General features: G+C 42.4%; 1 protein-coding gene across 11 annotated transcripts in view; it reads right to left on the minus strand.

Moving 5' to 3' along the window:
• LATS1 (large tumor suppressor kinase 1) overlaps window positions 1-14,268 on the minus strand; it is a 41,108-nt gene extending 26,840 nt beyond the window's left edge. For 2 of the 11 annotated variants that reach the window (XR_012158080.1, XM_073337626.1), the window contains exons 1-5: window positions 13,867-14,268; window positions 7,462-7,663; window positions 5,701-5,815; window positions 4,841-5,353; window positions 584-734 (exon numbers count right to left, since the gene is read on the minus strand). Coding sequence is in view for 10 of the 11 variants with exons in the window: in XM_073337626.1 (XP_073193727.1) it covers window positions 584-734; window positions 4,841-5,191 (502 nt within the window). In the remaining variant the exon portion in view is untranslated. Of the gene's footprint in view, window positions 1-583; window positions 735-4,840; window positions 5,354-5,700; window positions 5,816-7,461; window positions 7,664-10,831; window positions 10,871-10,923; window positions 11,040-13,866 lie in introns of those variants that run through there. The other 9 variants (XM_073337617.1, XM_073337625.1, XM_073337619.1 and 6 more) reach the window with 8 other exon arrangements.
• Window positions 14,269-19,551: the final 5,283 nt, after the last annotated feature.

Below are 19,551 nucleotides of genomic sequence, written 5' to 3' on the forward strand. Positions count from 1 at the left end.
CAATATTTTTTCCATAAATGAAAAATGGGTAAATTGTGATAAATTGTGCAAGTAAGAATGAAAGTCCTGGCTAAATTCCAATATCCCACCAAAAGCTTGGTACAAATTCTAGTTAACTCAATTTAATAGGTTGAAAGATAGTGGATTGAAAACGAAAGCCCTGTTGTACTTTGCTAGTGTTGTTTACTATGTTATTTTCTTGTACATAAATTAACAATTTAACTGTAATTGCACAGAAATTAAGTGATATGACTTCCAAATTTAAGAAATGAATGAAAAGTATTCAACACAGGAAACGAACACCAAAATGACAGGTCTGAACAGGATTACGTATGTATGATGTTGAAAACATAACCTAAAAGCTTATTATAAACTAACGTCAAGTACTGACATTTACGTGGATTACTTTATAAATTATACTAAAAAATTTCTCCATTTTCAAGAAAAATGGAATTTCAATCACCTATTTGTTAAAGTTTATGCTTCACTTCCCGTCCATCCCCCAGTTGAGAGTGCAGAACTGAAATGTTTGGCTAATTTATGATTTCTTCCTATAAGAAAAATACCTATTGGATATACATACCTGGTGGTTTCATACCTGCATTAACAGGTCTGGCTGCTGCTGCAGCCATCTGCTCCCGACGAGGATCTTGGTAGCTCATTTTACTTATGAATTCAATTGCTGCTTCTATACTACGGCTGTTAGTTTGCTTAAGAGCTCGTACAACCATATCCTAAAGGGAAAATTAAGTTAAAAATATTTTATTTTTAAAATTAACAGAAAAAAAACAAACAGTCAAAAGCACCAACAGTTGAGATTTTCAAAGCACTGCAGGGGGATTTAGCCACACATCTTCCATTAATTTTAATAGAAAATGCCTGGCTAAATTTCACTGACATTTGTAAAGACTCAAAGCATCTCCCTGAGTCAGAAAAACTGCTGTTAAATCTCATATTGCCAAGATGCGCAGAAAAAGTTAACATTTTAAAGAGTCTCACTTTAGTGTATCTACTGTGCTGTTTGAATCTCAGAATTACTGTTACTACAATTTGTTCATGTGCCTATATATTACTGAAAGGCAGTAACCTCTACACAATTAAGGTTGCAACCAGCTTCCAATATAAGGCCCTATTTTTAGCCCCCACTGAAACTTAAAATAGTTAAAAACTGTAGAGCTGAAAATCAACTGATTTATTGTGAAAGCAAAGGAGATAATGAATTACAGGTCACAAGAAGTACTCCGATTTGAAATTCTGAATTTTACTATTACTTCAGCATTAACTCTGAATCTCCTTGTACGCTAATGCCCTGACTATATCGGAAGAAAACAGGCTGACATCAAGTAATATTAAAAGCCTTTGATGAGGTGCCTCACCAAAGGCTCTTAAGCAAAGTAAGCGGTCATGGGATAAGAGAGAAGGTCCTCTCATGGCTCATAACTGGTTAAAAGACAGGAAACAAAGGGTAGAGATAAATGGTCACCACTAACTCTTTCAGAATGGAAAGAGATAGTGGTGGCTCTCAGGGACCTGTACTGGGACCAGTGCCATTCAACATATTCATAAATGATCTGGAAACAGGGATAAACAGCGAGGTGGCAAAGTTGGCAGAGGATACAAAATTGCTCAAGATAGTTACATCCAAAGCAGACTGTGAAGAGTTACAAAGGGATCTCACAAAACTGGGTGACTAGGCAACAAAATGGCAGATCATATTCGGAATTGATAAATGTGAAATAATGCACATTGGAAAACACAATCCCAACTATACATACAAAATGATGGAATCTAAATTAGCTGTTACCGCTCAAGAAAGAGATCTTTGAGTCATTATGGGTAGTTCTCTAAAAATATCTGCTCAATGTGCAGCAGCAGTCAAAAAAGCTAACAGAATGTTAGGAACCATTAGGAAAGAGATAGACAATAAGACAGAAAATGTAATGCCACTATATAAATCCATGGTATGCCAACACCTTGAATACTTGCATGGAGTTCTGGTCGCCCCATATAAAAAAAACTATATTAGAATTAGAAAAGGAAGAGAGAAGGGCAACAAATTAATAAAGGTACATAATTTTCATATGAGAGATTAAAAAGTGAGACTTCTCAACTTGAAAAAGAGACAACGGGGGGGGGGGGGGGGGAAGAGAGGGATATGACAGAGGCCTATAAAATCATGAATGGTGTGGAGAATCCGGGGGTCACCCAATGAAATTAATAGCAACAGGTTTAAAACAAACAAAAGGAAGTACTTCTTTATACACAGCAGTCAGCCTGTGGAACTCATTGCCAGGGGATGTTGCGTACGCCAAAACTGTAACAGGATTCAAAATAAGTAAGTTAATGGAGGATAGATCCATCAATGGCTATTAGCCAAGAGAGTCAGGGATGCAACCCCATGCTCCGAGTGTCTTTAGCCTCTGGACTGCCAAAAGCTGGGAGTGTGCCACAGGGGATGGATCACTCAATAATTGTCTGTTTTGCTCATTCCCCCTGAAGAACCTGGTGTTGGCCACAGTCAGAAGACAGGATATTGGCCTACATGGGCAACTAGTCTGATCAAGTATGGCCATTATGTTCTTACTTATTTCTGTTGTGAACAGATTTGAGCCCTATTCTCTTACTGATACAAAGGGGATGTTTTTTGCCACTGACGTCAGTGACAGTAGCATCAGACACTTTGGTGGGATTTTTAAAAAGGATGAAGAGTTAGGCACTCAATTCCCATTGAAATTCAGTGGAATTTGTGTGCCTAACTCTCCTAGACTCCTTTAAAAAAAAAACCTTATCTATATGATTGAACATGTTGCTTTCTACTGACTGGAAAAATAAATAAAAGTATAAGGGTCCTTCAATGGGTGACAATTAAGAAATTTTCCTGTAGCTCAAGTAGTAGATGCCTATAAGACCAGATGACTACTCCCCACAATACCAAGGTATAGTTCACTGTGGAGCAGTAGTAGTCTTTCCAGAGCTAAAACTGATTTTGATCTTTCTTGTAACCACCAGAAAAATCCTTATGCTTTTAAAAGTTTAGAATTCAGGCTCATTGACAATTAAAACATCTGATAATTTTGAATAAATTAAGTCCTTTTTGAGATTACATGATACCTTTAAAAAAGGCTTCTTTTTGAAAACACTGACATATCTAACATCCTTGTGCCCCACCAGATGAAATCACACATCACAAAATCCATAATTTAAGCAGATTTTACCAGATGCAGTGTCACTATTTCTTAATCCAGGTACAGTAGCATAGTGAAATTCTTTATAAATGCCAAAAGTTTAGATACTGATTTGTGTGATATGCAGTTTTCAACAACAAGGATGTAGGAATTTTTTTTAATTGGATATTTGAAAACTAGACACAATGGCCTATCATTAAACAAAATGGAGAAAAGAAAGCCAATGGAGAACAGATATTATGACAACCCGTTGTCAATGAGTTCTTTCAGCAACTAAACTGAGCTGATGTATCATTTATATGCACTGATGAGCTGAATGCATTTGTAGGTTATTGAGAAGCTCTTTTCACAATCTTTCTGTATGGGCAACAATATGGTGACCTCTTAACCACTCCTTCTTGAAGTCTTTGCTAACACTACGTTGATGTACAACTAATACATATGACACACCAAAACACTTTGCCTAACCTTTAATGGAAATTAGTGCAAAATAAGTTGATTCTTTAATATTAACCTGCAATTACAACTTTTGATAGGATCGTTATTTTGACTAGTGCAATTATGAATGAACCATTCTACCTTGTTCGCTTGTAAGCTATCCTTGGCCTGCTATTATATATTTTTGAAAGTGATGGGCCTGAGGTCTGTGCTCAGGTTTACAAGTGCATGTATAAAAGGGTCTTTTAGACCCACTTCCCAGTAAATATATTGCAAACACACACACACAACGGTCTCTAAATGTATTAATTCTTTATTCATGGAAACCAGATATTTTATCAAGAAATTACATGACACTCTTTCCCATACAAAGTGAAAACAAGTTCAGCTGGTATTGAAGTAGATGTCAGAATTTCAGGCAGATGCCTGTCAATCACCTCATCCATGTCTTTATACTGACCAACAATACCAACTTTGAAAGACATCATTATGGGACTCTGGCTATATAATGTTTACATTTTTTCTTAGAAGACACTACGTTGTTGAAGGTATTCTGCACTGTTCTCCTTGCAGTGTATTTATTGTACTATCATGATACATTCTATTGTATCTGATTTAGGGTAACATACATCATTTGAATATAGCTAAGATTCAAGCGTTCAGATGAATAAGACAACAAATGCAGTTTTTTGTTAATATTCAGCTCAGATAATGAACCATTTTTCTGAACAAGTTTAAGTTATTCATAATCAGGGGTTCTGAAATACTCATATAAAAAAGAATAAAAGTATTTAAATATTGTCAAGTCACTCACATTTGGTATCCTTGCTTTACTATTCTGAACTGTATTGTTCTCTCAACACATTTTAAACCACATAATCCAAAATTCCATTAAATTACTCTGAAGAAAACTCCAGACTTTGAGGAGTTCACTCCTTTCCACACACAGGGATGTAAATGACTAATCAAACTACTGCTAAACTTATAAAAAGAACAGATTACACTGGATGTAGAGGGGGAAAAACATGGGTTATTTTAACATTTCTAATTTCCTCCCCTCCCCCTTTTTCTTCTTTTTGGCCAGGTCACAGTTAAAAATTCATTTATATTTCAGGGAAACATTTTGACTGTCATGCTACTTACACTCTTTACTTACAAAAAGGGTAACATACAACTAAAATGTGTGTATATGGTTAATATTCAACAAAAATGCTTACCTCATCAAACCCAGCAGCCTGTAAGTCTTGCAGCATTTGTCGATTGATTTCAGATGTTCCCCTGGCAGAGGGGCTGGTTTCGTTTGCAAAAGGCAGCAGGGAGTTTCGAATTTCTTGCAAAGCTTTATGGTACGTCACAAATTTGGTGGGATTTCGGCCTTGTCTGGGATCTTCAGCTGACATCTTACCCATATTGTGTTCAACCTTAGCAGCATCTGAGGGCTTAGGCAAATTCCTAAGACTCTCTCGTATTTCTTGTAACATTTGCCGGCTGCTGCCAGTGTAGTTACTAGCAGGAAAAGTCTTAGGCCTCATTTGTCTATATCCTTCCGGCTTCTCACTTCTCTTCATGAAAACATGTATCTATGTAACCTCCACCAAGGATTCAGCCACAAAAATTTCAAGAAAGGCTGGTTGGTAGTTTCAGAACTCACTCTTAAACAAGAGTGAAAACATTCACCACCGTTTGTGGTTCCAACAGTGCTGAAATTCTCAACAACCAAGTCAGCCACCCTGTAACAAAAAGAAAATTCAAGTTACACATGCAGTGAAAAGGTTGCAATTTGCAGGGCATACATATATCATTTCTTCCATATTTACTAAATTCATCATATGCAACTTATCATTCATGCAGTCTTTAACCATTCTAAATTAAAAACTATTTTGGCCTGGCAACATTTAACTAGTAAACAATGTTTTAGTTGCCTCTCAAGTCTAAAGATCCCGAAGCTGGGAGGGATCGAAAACAGGCTTATCAAACCTAGGGAGTAAACTTGTCTTACAATTATTGACAGTGATAAACACTGCTGATTTTTTTTCAAGCAGGGAGTGTACAGCCATCAGTTAACTGCAAACTTAACTATAATCTTCGAAAGAGTCCTTGGTATCTGCTACAAAAATTAACTGCATGCCTCAGTCATTTTAAACTATGGCCCAAATGTTTAAGTCCTGAAACGTCCTTGAATTTAATCTCACCTAGAAGACAAGAGAGGGGAAAAAAATACATAGTTTATTTTCCTCTACAGTAGTTTATCCTGATCACTGTCCTAACAGGTTGCTTTTCTGTGCTACTATTTGAAATATCATATTACCACAACTGAAGGATTATCAAAGATCTACACATAAAAAAAAAAGTGATCTAATGGACAAAGAATGGAGGGCTCCTTGATCCTGTTTCCTGCTCTACTCCTACTCACTGTGATACCTTGGATCAAGTCATTCAGCTCTCCATCACATCAACGCACTGGAGTTTGTTCCCCACCATTCCTCCCACCTTTCATTTTATTTTTAAGGACACTACGGAATTTAATCATAAAACAGATTTTTTATAAATATCATCTGCTTCAATTTCCTAGCTAAATGCAGATGTCTGATATCAGCTTTGCTTCAACAGAAGTGGGACACAGAAGAGCGCTTTGTAAGCTTGAAAGCTTGTCTCTCTCACCAATAGAAGTTGGTCTAATAAAAGATATTACCTTACCCACCTTGTCTCTCTAATATCCTGGGACCAACACGGCTACGACTCTGCAAACAATTTCAAATAGTCTGCCAAGTGGGTGATATTGTAAGAACTTCAGTGCAACAGATTGTGTGCTTTTAGCATATCAGAAAAACTGAAATGTATTTAAATTGGCAAAAGTGAACTCAATAAGGTAAACTGTTTCAAAAGAAACATTTTTCTCAGTGTTCTATACAAAATGATAAAGCTACTAGTTCTCATTACATATACTTGTCCATCAAAATTTTAACAAGAGTTTATATTTTGGTTTGAATTAAAGAATTGTACTTCTGCATGCCTAGGCAAATCACACAAGTTGATTCTGATACCACCTTTCTTACACCCTCTTTATAAGGCACAACATATGCCTAAATATAAGAGAAAAATGTAAATAAGTCATTCTTTTTTAAGCTTCCAAATGAATGCCTTACAAAATCAAGTAAAAATAGTCTGCTGTGTACAGGTCTGACATGACAAAAATTGGTATCAAACTAACAAGTTGGGGAAGAAAACAATGGGAGAGGAAGGATGGTGACACTAATAAGGCTGTGAATTAAAAACAACCTACATAACATACAAACTTTAATGATTCTAGTCATTTATTTTATGTTAGTCATAGATTTTAAGGTCAGAAGGGACCATTAGGATCATCTAATCTGTCATCCTGCGTAACAGAGGCCAAAACTTCATCCAACAAATTCTACACCCAGTCCATAACTTTTGTTAGAACCATAGTATCTCCTTTTAGAAAGATATACAGTCCTGATTTAAATATTGCATGCAATGAAGAATTCACTACGTCCCTAGGTAAACTGTTCCAAGTGTTGTAATCTTTCCTCCTCCATCACTTCTTGTCAGGGGGAATGTGATGAAATATTCTTAAAACTTCACAAAAAGTAACTAACAGTAAAATTACTATATTTACAGAAAACTATTTCAGATCTCCTAATTATGGGGTAGACATATATGTTTCTCTTACAAGCATTACAGCTGAGGGGGGAGAGGAGTGTTAGAAGTGCCAAATACTTGTGGCTCCCACTGCTGTGGATGCTCAGCACCTCTTAAAAACAGGTTAACTAGTTTTTAGTTCTGCAGTAGGATCTTAACCATTGATTTTACCCACCTTGTGCATAAAACCAAACATTTGCTTGCATTTTTCTCACTAGTGACAGCTTCAGTAGTTTCCTATGCCATTTCCATTCCAGCCCTGTTTTCAGGCGCTTTTAAACTTCTACAAGTGTCATCCCTAAATTCTCCCATGCCTGGTCATTGTCACAGATTCAGCCATTTGGGGGATGAGGAGAATCGGGGGAGAGGAAGAGAGTCTGAGTAAATAAATCCAAAGAAAGGTTTTCCTATTGTAAAAATATTTTAATTTAAAGTTAACTAACATAAAACTCACTGTGGGTAGAATCATGAAATATGGCATGGAAATAATCCTCAATGGGAGATGCCTTTGAATGTTGTTGTAAAAGTTTTTTGTTTTGATGGGATTTTGACTCATTAAGGAAACAAATTACACTGTATACACAGAGTAAGCTTTTAAACCAAGCTCATAAGGCGTGCACAGCTAAGGAAGACCATATTGATTAACTTATGTCGTAAAAAGTTTGAGGTGGTGGAACAAGACAAGCAGAGGTGTGCAGAAACACAATGGACCTCTGCTTCACTCAGCATGTATCTTATAAAGTAAAACCCATGCAGCTCCTAAGGCTTCCCAGGAAAGGAACTCCATCCTACCAATAATGTAAGGTGCAAGGAATAGGGCATTCTTGTGATGTCTTCCTTTTTCCTTTATAGGCAACCTGAAGAAAAAAAGGGCACAAATCCCCTATTTCTTTATTACATGTTAAGGTGGCCTGAAAGTGCCCCATTGTGACTGCCCAAAAAAGTTTCTGCTTTTTTACCACCTTAGAAATATCGACAATGCCAAACATTCTCTATATAGTTTTGCTGGATGCTTTCCTTGGAAGACCCAAACACATGGAAAAGGCACTCTCTCATCCCTAAGTTAAAGGGACAGGATGTAGACAAAAGCCTTTGTTTTTTGTTTTTTTTAAATTACTAAAACCAAGCCAAACGGCTCTTTTAATCTCATTTGCACACAAGCCCAGAACTCCTGGGTTTGCACTGGGGACACAGAACAAGCCCTGCGCTGCAGCCCCACTTGGGGCCAGCTGGCAGCTAAGCCAAGGGGGTGAGAACGCCTCCGCCTGGGGAGCCAGGAGCATCTGCAGTACCTGAGTCTGTCTTTAAGCCTTCCTTGCTGTCACTTTTCAAGGGGAGTGAGGTCTGCCCGGGTGGCCTCCTGACTAACCCTGCTCCCTTAGCAGGCAAAAACTTCCTCACATGCACAAGCCACAAGCCTGTGGCACCCTGTGGGTCCAGGCCTCAGGAGGTAGCAGGTGCAACAGGCACAAAAGCAGAAAGATTTCACGTTGAGGCTGCGCCCTGCGGGCAGCCCGCTGGGCTTTTCCTTTGGACTGGAGCCAGCAAAGCAAGGGAATCACCCAAGCCACAGGTGCATCAAACAGCAGCAGAGGATTCAAAGGCAGCACAGGCAGTCAACCCCAGGCACTGGAGTGCAGTACAGAGAGAGGCAGCCCTCCTGCCCCCTGGAGGGCACTTCGCCAGGAATCTTCCTGGGGCTGCCAGACACCAGCTGGGATGACACACCCCCAAGGCCCAGCAATGAGGGTTAGGGGATGGAGAAGCAAACCTGCCTCTGTGCGTTACATTCAGAGGGGACAGCTCTGACTCCACTACAGAGAACGATAGTGCTCCTTCCCGTGGGTCACCTCCCCCTTCTCGGTGCCAGCAGCCCATGGGGGGCCCAGCTTCATGCTCCCAGCAGGCAGCTCCTCCTTATCAGGCATTTGAGTTAAACTGGGGTATACAAGTACTTTTAAATAGTCTGCATAACAAATTACTCTGTCTCTCAATCCAGTTTTCATTTTTATGATCTCTCTCATGTCATAAACCTCCAGTTGTTCATGCTATTTTAATACAATATATAATCATTTTTTTTTTGTAGTCTTGTAATGTGCTCTTTTATGCTACTCAGTGAATAAGGCAGAAATCTTCAGGTATATACTTCCAGAGACTGTCAGGCATATATAAAATATTACAAGATGCTATGTGTTAGAATATAAATTGTAAAAAAAAATACATGTATAAATAGTATAGGATTATATAAAGAGTTATAATCCCTATAGGCAAGGGGACATAGTTAAGCTTTCCTGTACAACCATAAACTCTTAAAATCAGGAAATGTAAAAGTTAACTGCAACTTTAACATTAAAAATTTCAAAAAGTCAGAAGTAGTTGAAGTGAAATATGATAAAGCAGAAAGTATGCAATGAGTTATTAAAAAGACTGTTGAAAATAATTATGCTTAGATAAATTAGATGCTTAGATTTTTGTTCTTTACTTAGTTTTAGTCTTTATTTTCTATTTCTTTTAATGTGTGAAATGTAACTTCAATGAGAGCGTCTGAATAAAGACATGTGTCCCAAAGAAAGGTGAAGGCTAGGGTAACTTATTGCCAATTCTAAGTGGGATTTGTTCTTGCTTGGCCAACATGATGGAGAAGGAAGTTTTTCATCAAGGAAGAAGGTACTCAGAAGGTGTAAATGTATCCAAGACCCCATTCAAAATTATCTTTAAGACTAGATGGCTCAGAAGATTAGTAACAGAACGTTTAGGTTACTGATCAGAATTCAGCTGAAGCTTGTAGCACCCAGAAGCAATTATTATCTGACCACTATTATGTAAGCTACTTAAAATGAGTTTGTCAGTCCACACTGTGATAGAGAGACAACCATTACAATTTAATCTGACTACATATTTTCCAAGGAACAATGCCTAGTGGAGGAATTTTCCTATATAAATTTGCATACCCCGATAATTATGGGGAAAAGGGGACTGTGAGGAGGAAAAAAGTTGCTTTGCACTCTTACGGTTTTCCATAATATTGTTTGGTGCTTAGATATCTAAGGGATAAGGCATCTTTTAAATACCTAAGCCAAACAGACATTCCACCCTTGAAGGGCTCTGTGGTCAAGTGGATAGGGCACTTAACTGGGAGTAAGGAGACGTGGATTCTATTCTGAGAGTTACTTATGTGGCCTTTGGCAAACCACTTAACTTTGTGTGTTAATTTTCCCCAATAAAATGGAGATAATTATACTTGCCTTCCTTTGTAAACTGCTTTGACATCCTCAGACAAGGAATGCTATGTAATAAGTGTTACATATAATTTATTGTTTTCTTGGTGGTTTCAGCAAGACAGTCCAAAGACCAATGGGCTTGAAAACTGAATTGCTTTGAAACCAAATTGAGTTGGTTCCTCAGCTGAGATTGTCCCTCCATATTAGGGAAGTATGAGGAAGCAAGTATTGTCACAGACTGAGATATACCTGTTTTATGTACAGGGAACCTCAAACCCCAAGGCTGTCAATTCATCACATTTCACAAACAAGGAATTTACACACCCACTTTAGAAGTAAAAAAGGCTTTGCTAGGTGGTCAACACCACTCCCTTCGTCTTGCACATTAGCCAGGGGACAATAACTTCTCCCTGTACCTGAAGAACTGATGATGGCCCCACTTGCAAGTCTGTAAACATTGTCCATCAGTACATTTTCAGCTGCATCTATCTCTACTTCTCAAATGAAGCTGCATCAGTTTGCCCCTTCTTTCCTTTTAAGGAGACAAAAACCAGGATAACAGGTTTCTTACTTTCCAGGCCAAATTCTCAGAATATGTTTATTGGTCCTAGAAATATCTGTACTGATCTGCCATAGTGCTTCTATTCCCTGTATTTCACAAAATATTGGACCCTAAAAATGGATGTTGTTTAAGCCAAGAAAATATCCAACTTGAGAGCTGGGAAGAGAAAGTCTGATAATTTAGGTAGTTGTAGCTCAATTTGAGAGCGTAAACACTTGCAGCTTCTGACAGTAGCGTGTAAGGCCTTTCAGACTTCACTGGGAAAGGGAACCATTGGAGACATAAAAATATTATAGTTTAAGGTTTTATAAAACTATCACAAAGTTGTACATAGTTAATATTTCATAACAGCAACAACATTTAAATAAGTTATATAACACCCAATCCTTAAAAACTGTAATTGGAATAAACTCTCATTTCTCCTTCCACGCTTCACTTCTAAACAATTTAACCAGTCCAAATTTCTCAATCAAGACTATCATGTTAGAGATCAATTCTTTACACTTATTTAAAAGCTGAAATTCTTAGTTGTTTTCACATAGTGTACAGAAGTGATCCTAGAAGCTATGAGGACAGTAGCCACTAAAATCACACTGGAATTGGCATGACAGAGAGGTATTATGGTAATTAGAATAAAGCAATTTTAAAGGTGCAGCATCTCATGGAACGCCAGGGCTACAAATGAATGGGATACTGCATATGAAATTACTTTGCATTACTTTGGCAACATTGAATGTGCATTAGAAAACATAATCCCAACTACACATAAAAAATTATAGGGTCTCAGTTAGCTGTTACCACACAAGAAAGAGCTCTTGGAGTCATCATGGACAATTCTCTGAAAACACTGTTCAATGTACAGCAACAGTCAAAAAAGCTAATATCTTCGGAACCATTAGGGAACAGTCAGAAAATACGACAGAAAACATCATAATGCCACTGTATAAACCCATGGTACGCCCACTCCTTGAACACTGCGTGCAGTTCTGGTTGCCCCATCTCAAAAAAAAATGTATTAGAATTTGAAAAAGTACAAAGAAAAGTAACAAAAATTATTAGGGGGGGTATGGAACAGCTTCCATATGAAGAGAGATTAAAAAGACTGTAACTATTTAGTTTAGAAGACAGATATATGATAAAGGAAAAAAATCACAAATGGTATGGAGATAACAAAGAAGGAAGTGTTATTTATCCCTTCACATAACACTAGAACCAGGGGTCACCCAATGAAATAGGCAGCAGGTTTAACACAAACATAAGGAAGTACTATTTCACACAATGCAGTCAACCTGTGGAACTCATTGCCAGGGAATCTTGTGAAGGTCAAAAGCATAACTGGGTTAAAAAATAATTAGATAAATTCATGGAGGACAGGTCCATCAATAGCTATTAGTAAGATGGTCAGGGACGTAACTCCCATATTCTGGGTGTCCCTAAGCCTCTGACTGCCAGAAGTTGGGACTGGATGACAAGGGATCAATTGATAATTGCCCTGTTCCCTTCATTTACTCTGAAGCCTCTGGCACCAGCCACTGTTGGAAGCCAGGATACTGGGCTACATGGACCATTAATCTGAGCCAGTATGGCCATTCCTATGTTCTCATGATGTCCTCTTCCATACTGTATTACAATGGTTAACAGCTTTTGTTTCTAATCCTGGTGATTTGCAAGATACTGGAACATCTGATCCCTCACATCAGCACTGTATTTTGGCATAGACCACAGATTTATAGCAAGTACCGGACATGGGACCAATTTAGTTTTCAACCTATATACAAAAATTCAGAGCAGCATAAATACCATCTGTCAAAATATCAGATTCTCCCTTATCTGTGACAGCTGGGTACTTGGAGATGGCACTTGGACTAATGTGAACATCCACCAAATTTAAATCACTATAATGGTGGGATGTTCCTGGGACACCAACAGATAAATAAGTTAAACTAGGTTTCACTTAAATGAAAGTATGCTAGCCAAAGCTGACCTACTTTCATATAACAAATTATTTGAAGCAGAGGTTAGTGCCAGTAACAGCTGAAGAGGCCAAATGGGAGCATCATGTACAGGGAATAATCCCTCATCCAGTGTCTCCTCCTTAGCCCGGTGTCATCCCAACCCCACAGTCCTCAAAGATTAATAGATTGGGGTCTCGAATCAGTTGCACACACACGCTTTCAACTACCCTGCCCCTTTCGCCCCTATCTTTATTTTGCAGGAACGAGGGGAAACGTTTCAAAATTTAATCCAGGACTTAAATACACCAAAACTCCAGCTGCAGGAGAGGAGCGCCCAGAGAGGCAGAGACCCCAGCCCGTGCCCACCCCGGGGCACAAACTGGATTCCAGTCGGCGCCGCCCGGCCCCTCCCCAGAGCAGCTAAGGCGAGGCGCCGAGGCAGCAGACGGGGAACCCCAGCCGGAGAGATGGATGATGGTGAATCTCCCCCAGGCACAAAATGCTCTACCGGGGCGAAGAGATCTGAGCAGGAGCTGGTGGGGTGGGGGAGAGATGCAGCAGCCGGGCAGAGAGCTGCAAACGGCGTGAGCCAGGCGGGGAGCCGGGAGCAACCCCCATCGCGCCTCCCGAGGGCAGGGGCGGGGGAGGAGCTGTTATTGTCTCCACTCGCTCGCGGGGCAGCGCCCCCCACCGTGCCGAGAGGCGGCGGCCGGGGCCGGCGGGTCACGTTCACGCCCGAGGCGCGGTCCGGACTCGCCTCCAGCCCGGGCACGGGATCCCCCTGGCCGCGCTCCCCTCCCGGGGCAGAGCGGGGCGAGGGCGCTCAGCGGAGCCGGACCTACCTGCGGGGACGAGGCGGCGGCGTTGCCCCGGGCCCACGCCTGTTGCGCGGTGCGGCGCGCTGCGTGCGGCACTGGGCTCCGCCCGTGGGGCGGCGGCGGCGGCGCCGTTCGGGTCCCCGGCGCTGGTGGCGGCTCGTCCCCTCCCCCACCCCCCGTGGGGCTCAGTTCCGGGCCGCCATGGTCTCGGTGGGCCTGGCGCAGGCGGTTTCCCGGATATGGGCAGTTCCCGGCCACCTTTGCGCGTATTCCCTGCTGCTCCCCCCGCCCCTCTGGATTGGAATGTGAGTAGTTCGGAGTCAGCATTCCGGGCCGGGCCGGGCCGCGAGCGCTTCACGCGCGCCCTCGTCCTGGCTCTGGCCGCGGCCCGTAGCACAACTGCGCCCCCCCCCACTCAGGGAAGGCGCCGTTTCTGGTTGGCTGATACCCGAGGATCCCGCTCCCCTCCCAGCCGCCCCCACTTCTGAGTGCAGAGTTATTTGGTGCATGCAGAATAATCTGATGTAGCCAGGCCAGGGCGGCGGCGTTCTTATCAGCGGGGTTCCGGGCAGGAAGGCCTCCGGGGAGCGGAGTCATTTTGCAGTGCTCACCCCTGCGTGTCACGGTTTGTGGCTGCCCACACTGACACAGTCACCTGTCTGTCACGCGCCACTGAAATTCCGCTGCGGCGCAAATTCCATGCCTCATACGAAACCGGTTCAGAAGGCTCCATTGCCTTGGTAGTAAATCAAACCCGGGTTGGCATTGAGTGGGGTCCGAAGCAAGATAACTATATGTCACTTTCTCTGCGGACTGTGAAGTTCCTCACGCGTCCTCTCCTGTACATCCCTCACCCCACACTCGTTCACAGCTGGCAGCATGAGGGCAGACGGCCATATGGTGGATTAAACAAGTTTTTAATGAACAATAGAGAAGTGGCATATTTTGCAATTTTGTCATGAGTTTTGCTACGCTTTCCTCTCTACCAACACTGGCCGCAGCAATATTGCAGAGCACTGGCCGCAGCAGTATTGCAGAGCACTGGTAACTATGGTTAAGGTTAAGATTTTGTCATGGTTATTTTAGTAAAAGTTACAGGTCTTCATAGTACAGAAAAATTAATGGGAGCCATGACTTGTCCTTAGTTAAAGTCATGAATAACCGGGGTGAGGGGGGGGAACAGCTGGAGCTCCATGGCGGAGACTGAGAGCCCAAGTCCTACTGCAAGGGGGACTGATAGCCCCACTGAAACAGGGGGCACCCGGCTCCAGCTGAAGCCAAGGGTTAGGGGCGCACAGCCTCAACCAACGACACAGGACAGGGGCACACAGCTTCGGGCCCAGACGCAGGGTTGGGTGGGGGCACACAGCCCTGCTCGAGCCCTGGCCACAGCTATGGGGAGTGGCGGGAGCACAACCCTGTCTCCAGCCCCAGCTGAAGCCGCTGGTTAGGAACGCCCAGGCCCCAGCTCCAGCCACAGCAATGGGCAGGACACAGCCCCAGCTCCTGCCATAGCTGTGAGGAGGGCATACGGCTTTGGCTCCAGCCGAAGCAGACCAGTACAGTTACAGAATTGTGACCAAATCATATCCTTAACCATGGTAGAAAAGTAGATGTAAATATGCCTGAAATGATAGGTACAATTAAGTTATACGTTGATCATCTTTGCATGAGACAAGCAAGCCCCTTCACCTCTGAATAACTGAGGGTCAAGGCTGAAGTACCTTGGAGACTAACAAATTTATTTGAGCATATTGTTAGTCTCTAAGGTGCCACAAGTACTCCTTTTCTTTTTGCGAATACAGACTAACACGGCTGCTACTCTGAAAAGCTGAAGTGTGTAACATATGGGCGTTGGCACCCCATGTCGTTCTGGCCACTTTCCTGAGCAGATTGTAGCACGTTTTGACTTTAGTTGCTGTCTTTGTAAGATGGTAACAATATGTGAAAGTTCTATCCAATGTGATGCCAAGATTGACCGTGTGTGAATCATGCTTTGGTCTCTGACCATTGAGAACTACATTCATCTCTGCCTGCTTTTGCATGATGTAAGTGGAAGGCACTCAACACACTCTTACTTCTACTTGTTATAAGGCATCACCACCAATAATAATCAGCCACAGCTGCCATATCTGCATTCAGAACACTCTCAAGTATGTCAAAGGAGTGATGCAGGCTCTGGGCTGGGGCTGAAGGGGTCGCAATGTGGAAGAGGTCTCTGGGCTGAGCCTGGGGCAGGGAGGTGGGGTGCAGGAGGGCTTGAGGAGTGCAAGCTCTGGGAGGGAGTTTGGGTGCAGGAGGGCACTCCAGGCTGGGGAAGTGTTGGGGTGCAGGGGGGATACAGGGTACTGGCTCTGAGAGGGGCTCAGGACTGGGGCTTGGGGTCCAGGAGGGGTTTCAGGGTGCTGGCTCCGGGAAGGGGCTCAGGGCTAGGGCGTGGCCTCCTGCTGGGCATCACTTACCTCCAGCAGCTCCTGGTCAACAGCGCAACGTGGCGTGGCTGCTACTAAGGCAGACTTCCTGCTACCCCAGCCCCATGCTGCTCCCTGAAGGGGCCAACGCATCCCTGCAGCCTCTGTGGGGGGAGGTATGTAGCTCTGTGTGCTGCCCCTCTATGCAAGCACCGCCCCACAGCTCCTCGTTGGCCATAGCTCCTCGTTCCCAGCCAATGAGCAGTGCACAGAGGGAGACCCCTGCCCCCTCCCAGGGCCACGCTGGGTCCAGGGCAGCATGGGTCCAGGGCAGGCGGGCAGCCTCTCTTAGCAGCAACCACGCTCAGGGCCATCCCTACCCATATGCTAAGTTGTAGCTGCTCCACCCCAGGCACACCTCTTCACACCCCTGCTCCCCCCACCCTACCCCCACTCCACTCCTTCCCCAAAAATCCTGCCTCTGCTCCGCCCCCTGCCCCGCTTCTTCCTGCCCCTGCTCCGCCCCCATTCCCCTGAGGACTGCAGCAGGGGGTGGGCCTGCACTCACCAGTGGCGGTAGGTAGAGCAACCCAGCCCCAGCCTGCTCCAATTGGTATGACCAACAGGTCATACATCTAGGAACAAAGAATGTGGGCCATACTTAAAAGGATTTGGGACAGAATCCTGGAATGCAAGACACTGAAAAGGATTGATATCTTGGTGGTGAATTAACTTGGAGGATAACCAACTAAGCAATACTGTAGCCAAAAGGGGTTGGCTGGATGTATAAATAGGGGAATATAGAATACAAGTAAAAAGGATTGATATCTTGGTGGTGAATTAACTTGGAGGATAACCAACACTGTAGCCAAAAGGGGTTGGCTGGATGTATAAATAGGGGAATATAGAATACAAGTAAAAGAAGTGATTGTGACATTGCACGCCATATGTTTTATGGAAAAATGTTTATAAGTGTGAATATGATGTAACTGGAATATGCTTCATGCAAAAGGTCTCTTATAAGATATCATTACAAAGCTTATGATCTACTGAGTGTTCATCCTATTTGTATGAATGTATCATTCTTGTATTTGAAGCTAGAAATATGAAGTATTACTCTGAAGTCCTATTGTAATTATGCAAAGTGTGGAACATTAATGATGGCTTGGAATGTTGATGGCTCCCATTGACTAGGACAATTGGTTGTAAATGTCTGTGTTTACTTGCAAGCCTTCCTGTGAGTCAGGCCAGGAAGAATGGAGGCTTGGGGTCTCACAGGACAAGTGCCCATGTCACCTGGTACTGGAATCCATCTTAAACCTGGTGCATTTCCATTTAGGAGAAGGGATGGGGACCCAGAGAGACAAAAGATTCCTGCCTTGTGCCAAAGCTATAGAAGGGGGTGGAACAGAACAAAGGGGCTTCTCACTCATGAGAAATCCCCTAGTTACCACCTGAGCTGGAACTAACAAGGACTGTACCAGGGAAAAGGATTGGGCCCAGATTAGGAAGGAGTCTAGTCTGTGAAAGCAGCTTATTGGAACATCTTTGAGGCTGAGATTTAACTGAATTCAGTTTCTTAGTGTATTAGGCTTAGACTTGTGTGTTTTGTTTTATTATGCTTGGTAAGTTATTTTGTTCTATAACTTGAAACCACTAAATCCTCCTTTTTATACTTAATAAAATCACTTTTATTAATTAACACAGAGTAAGTGATTAATATCTGGGGGAGTAAATAGCTGTGCATATCTCTCTATCAGTGGTATAGAGGGTGGACAATTTATGAGTTTGCCCTGTATAAGCTTTATACAGAGTAAAACAGATTTATTTGCGGTTTGGATCCCATTGGGAGGTGGGTGTTGAAGACAGGAGTACTTGCTGAGCTGTTTTCAGTTTAATCTGCAGCTCTGGGGCGTGGTTCAGACTCTGGATCTGAGTTGCAGCAGGCTAGGATGTCTGGCTCAACAAGACAGGGTTCTGGAGTCCCAAGCCATTTGAGAAAATGGACTCAGAGGTAGTTTCAGCACATCAGGTGACAGTCCCAGTGATATTACTTTTGTATACAGCATACGTGAGATTCATAGTGTCTCTGGCCAGAAGGGAGCAGTGTAGTCATATAGTCTGACCTCCTGCATAGCACAGGCCCTAGAACTTCCCCCACATAATTCCTGTTCGAACTAGAACAGATCTTTTAGAAAAATATCCCATTTTTGTTTAAAAGTTGCTAGTGATGGAGAATCTACAACCACCCTTGGTGAATTATTCCAATTGTTAATTATCCTCTTTGTTAAAAATGTACACCAGTGGTTTTCAACTTTTGGTCCATGGACTGCTGGGAGTCCACAGACAATGTCTAAGATTTCCAAAGGGGTCCGCACCTCCTTTCAAAAATTTGTAGGAGTCCGCAAATGAAAAAAGTTCGTAAACCACTGATATATACTTTATTTCCAGTCTGAATTTGTCTACCTTCAACTTCCAATCATTGGGTCTTGTTATTCCTTTCTCCACTAGATTAACAAACCCATTATCAAATATGTGTCTTCCATGTAAGTACTTGTAAACTGTGATCCGGTCACATCTTATTCTTCGTTTTCTTAAACTAAACAGATTGAGTGTCTTAGGTATCATGTAAGGCATGTTTTCCAATCCTTTAAATCATTCTTGTGGCTCTTCTCTGAACCCTGTCCAATCTATCAACATCCTGAATCAACCTACATCTTTAATTCTGGACACCACAACTGGACACAGTATTCCAGCAGCAACCGCACCAGTGCCAAATACAGAGGTAAAATACCCTCTTTGCTCCTTCTTGAGATTCCCCTTTATGCATCCAAGGATTGCATTAGACCTTTTGGCCACAGCTTCACAGTAGGAGCGCATGGTCAGCTGATTATCACTGCTTCCCAAGACAGTGTCCCATCGTGTAAATATAGCCTACATTCAAATGTAAATATATACATTTCTAAGACTGTACTAAAATATATATTGTTTGTTTACAACCAGCTTACCAAACAATCCAGATTGCTCTGTATCAGTGGCCTGTCCTCTTCGTTATTTACCACTCTCCCAATTTTTTTGTTATCTGCAAATTTTATCAGCGATGACTATGTTTTATTCCAGGTTGTGATGGGATGTACAAACCCCACATAGGGCCAGAAGAGGTTAAAGGTAGCCCTACCCCTCCAACCTTGTTGAGCATTCTCCCAACTGGAGATGGGGTTGAAAAGGGAGCAACCTAGCTCAGAACGGAGAGGCTTGGGGGAGTGCAGATCTACCAAGAAGACTCTTGCCCAAAAGA

Source organism: Lepidochelys kempii, chromosome 3, assembly GCF_965140265.1.
Source record: "Lepidochelys kempii isolate rLepKem1 chromosome 3, rLepKem1.hap2, whole genome shotgun sequence".
Lineage (NCBI taxonomy): Eukaryota > Metazoa > Chordata > Testudines > Cheloniidae > Lepidochelys > Lepidochelys kempii.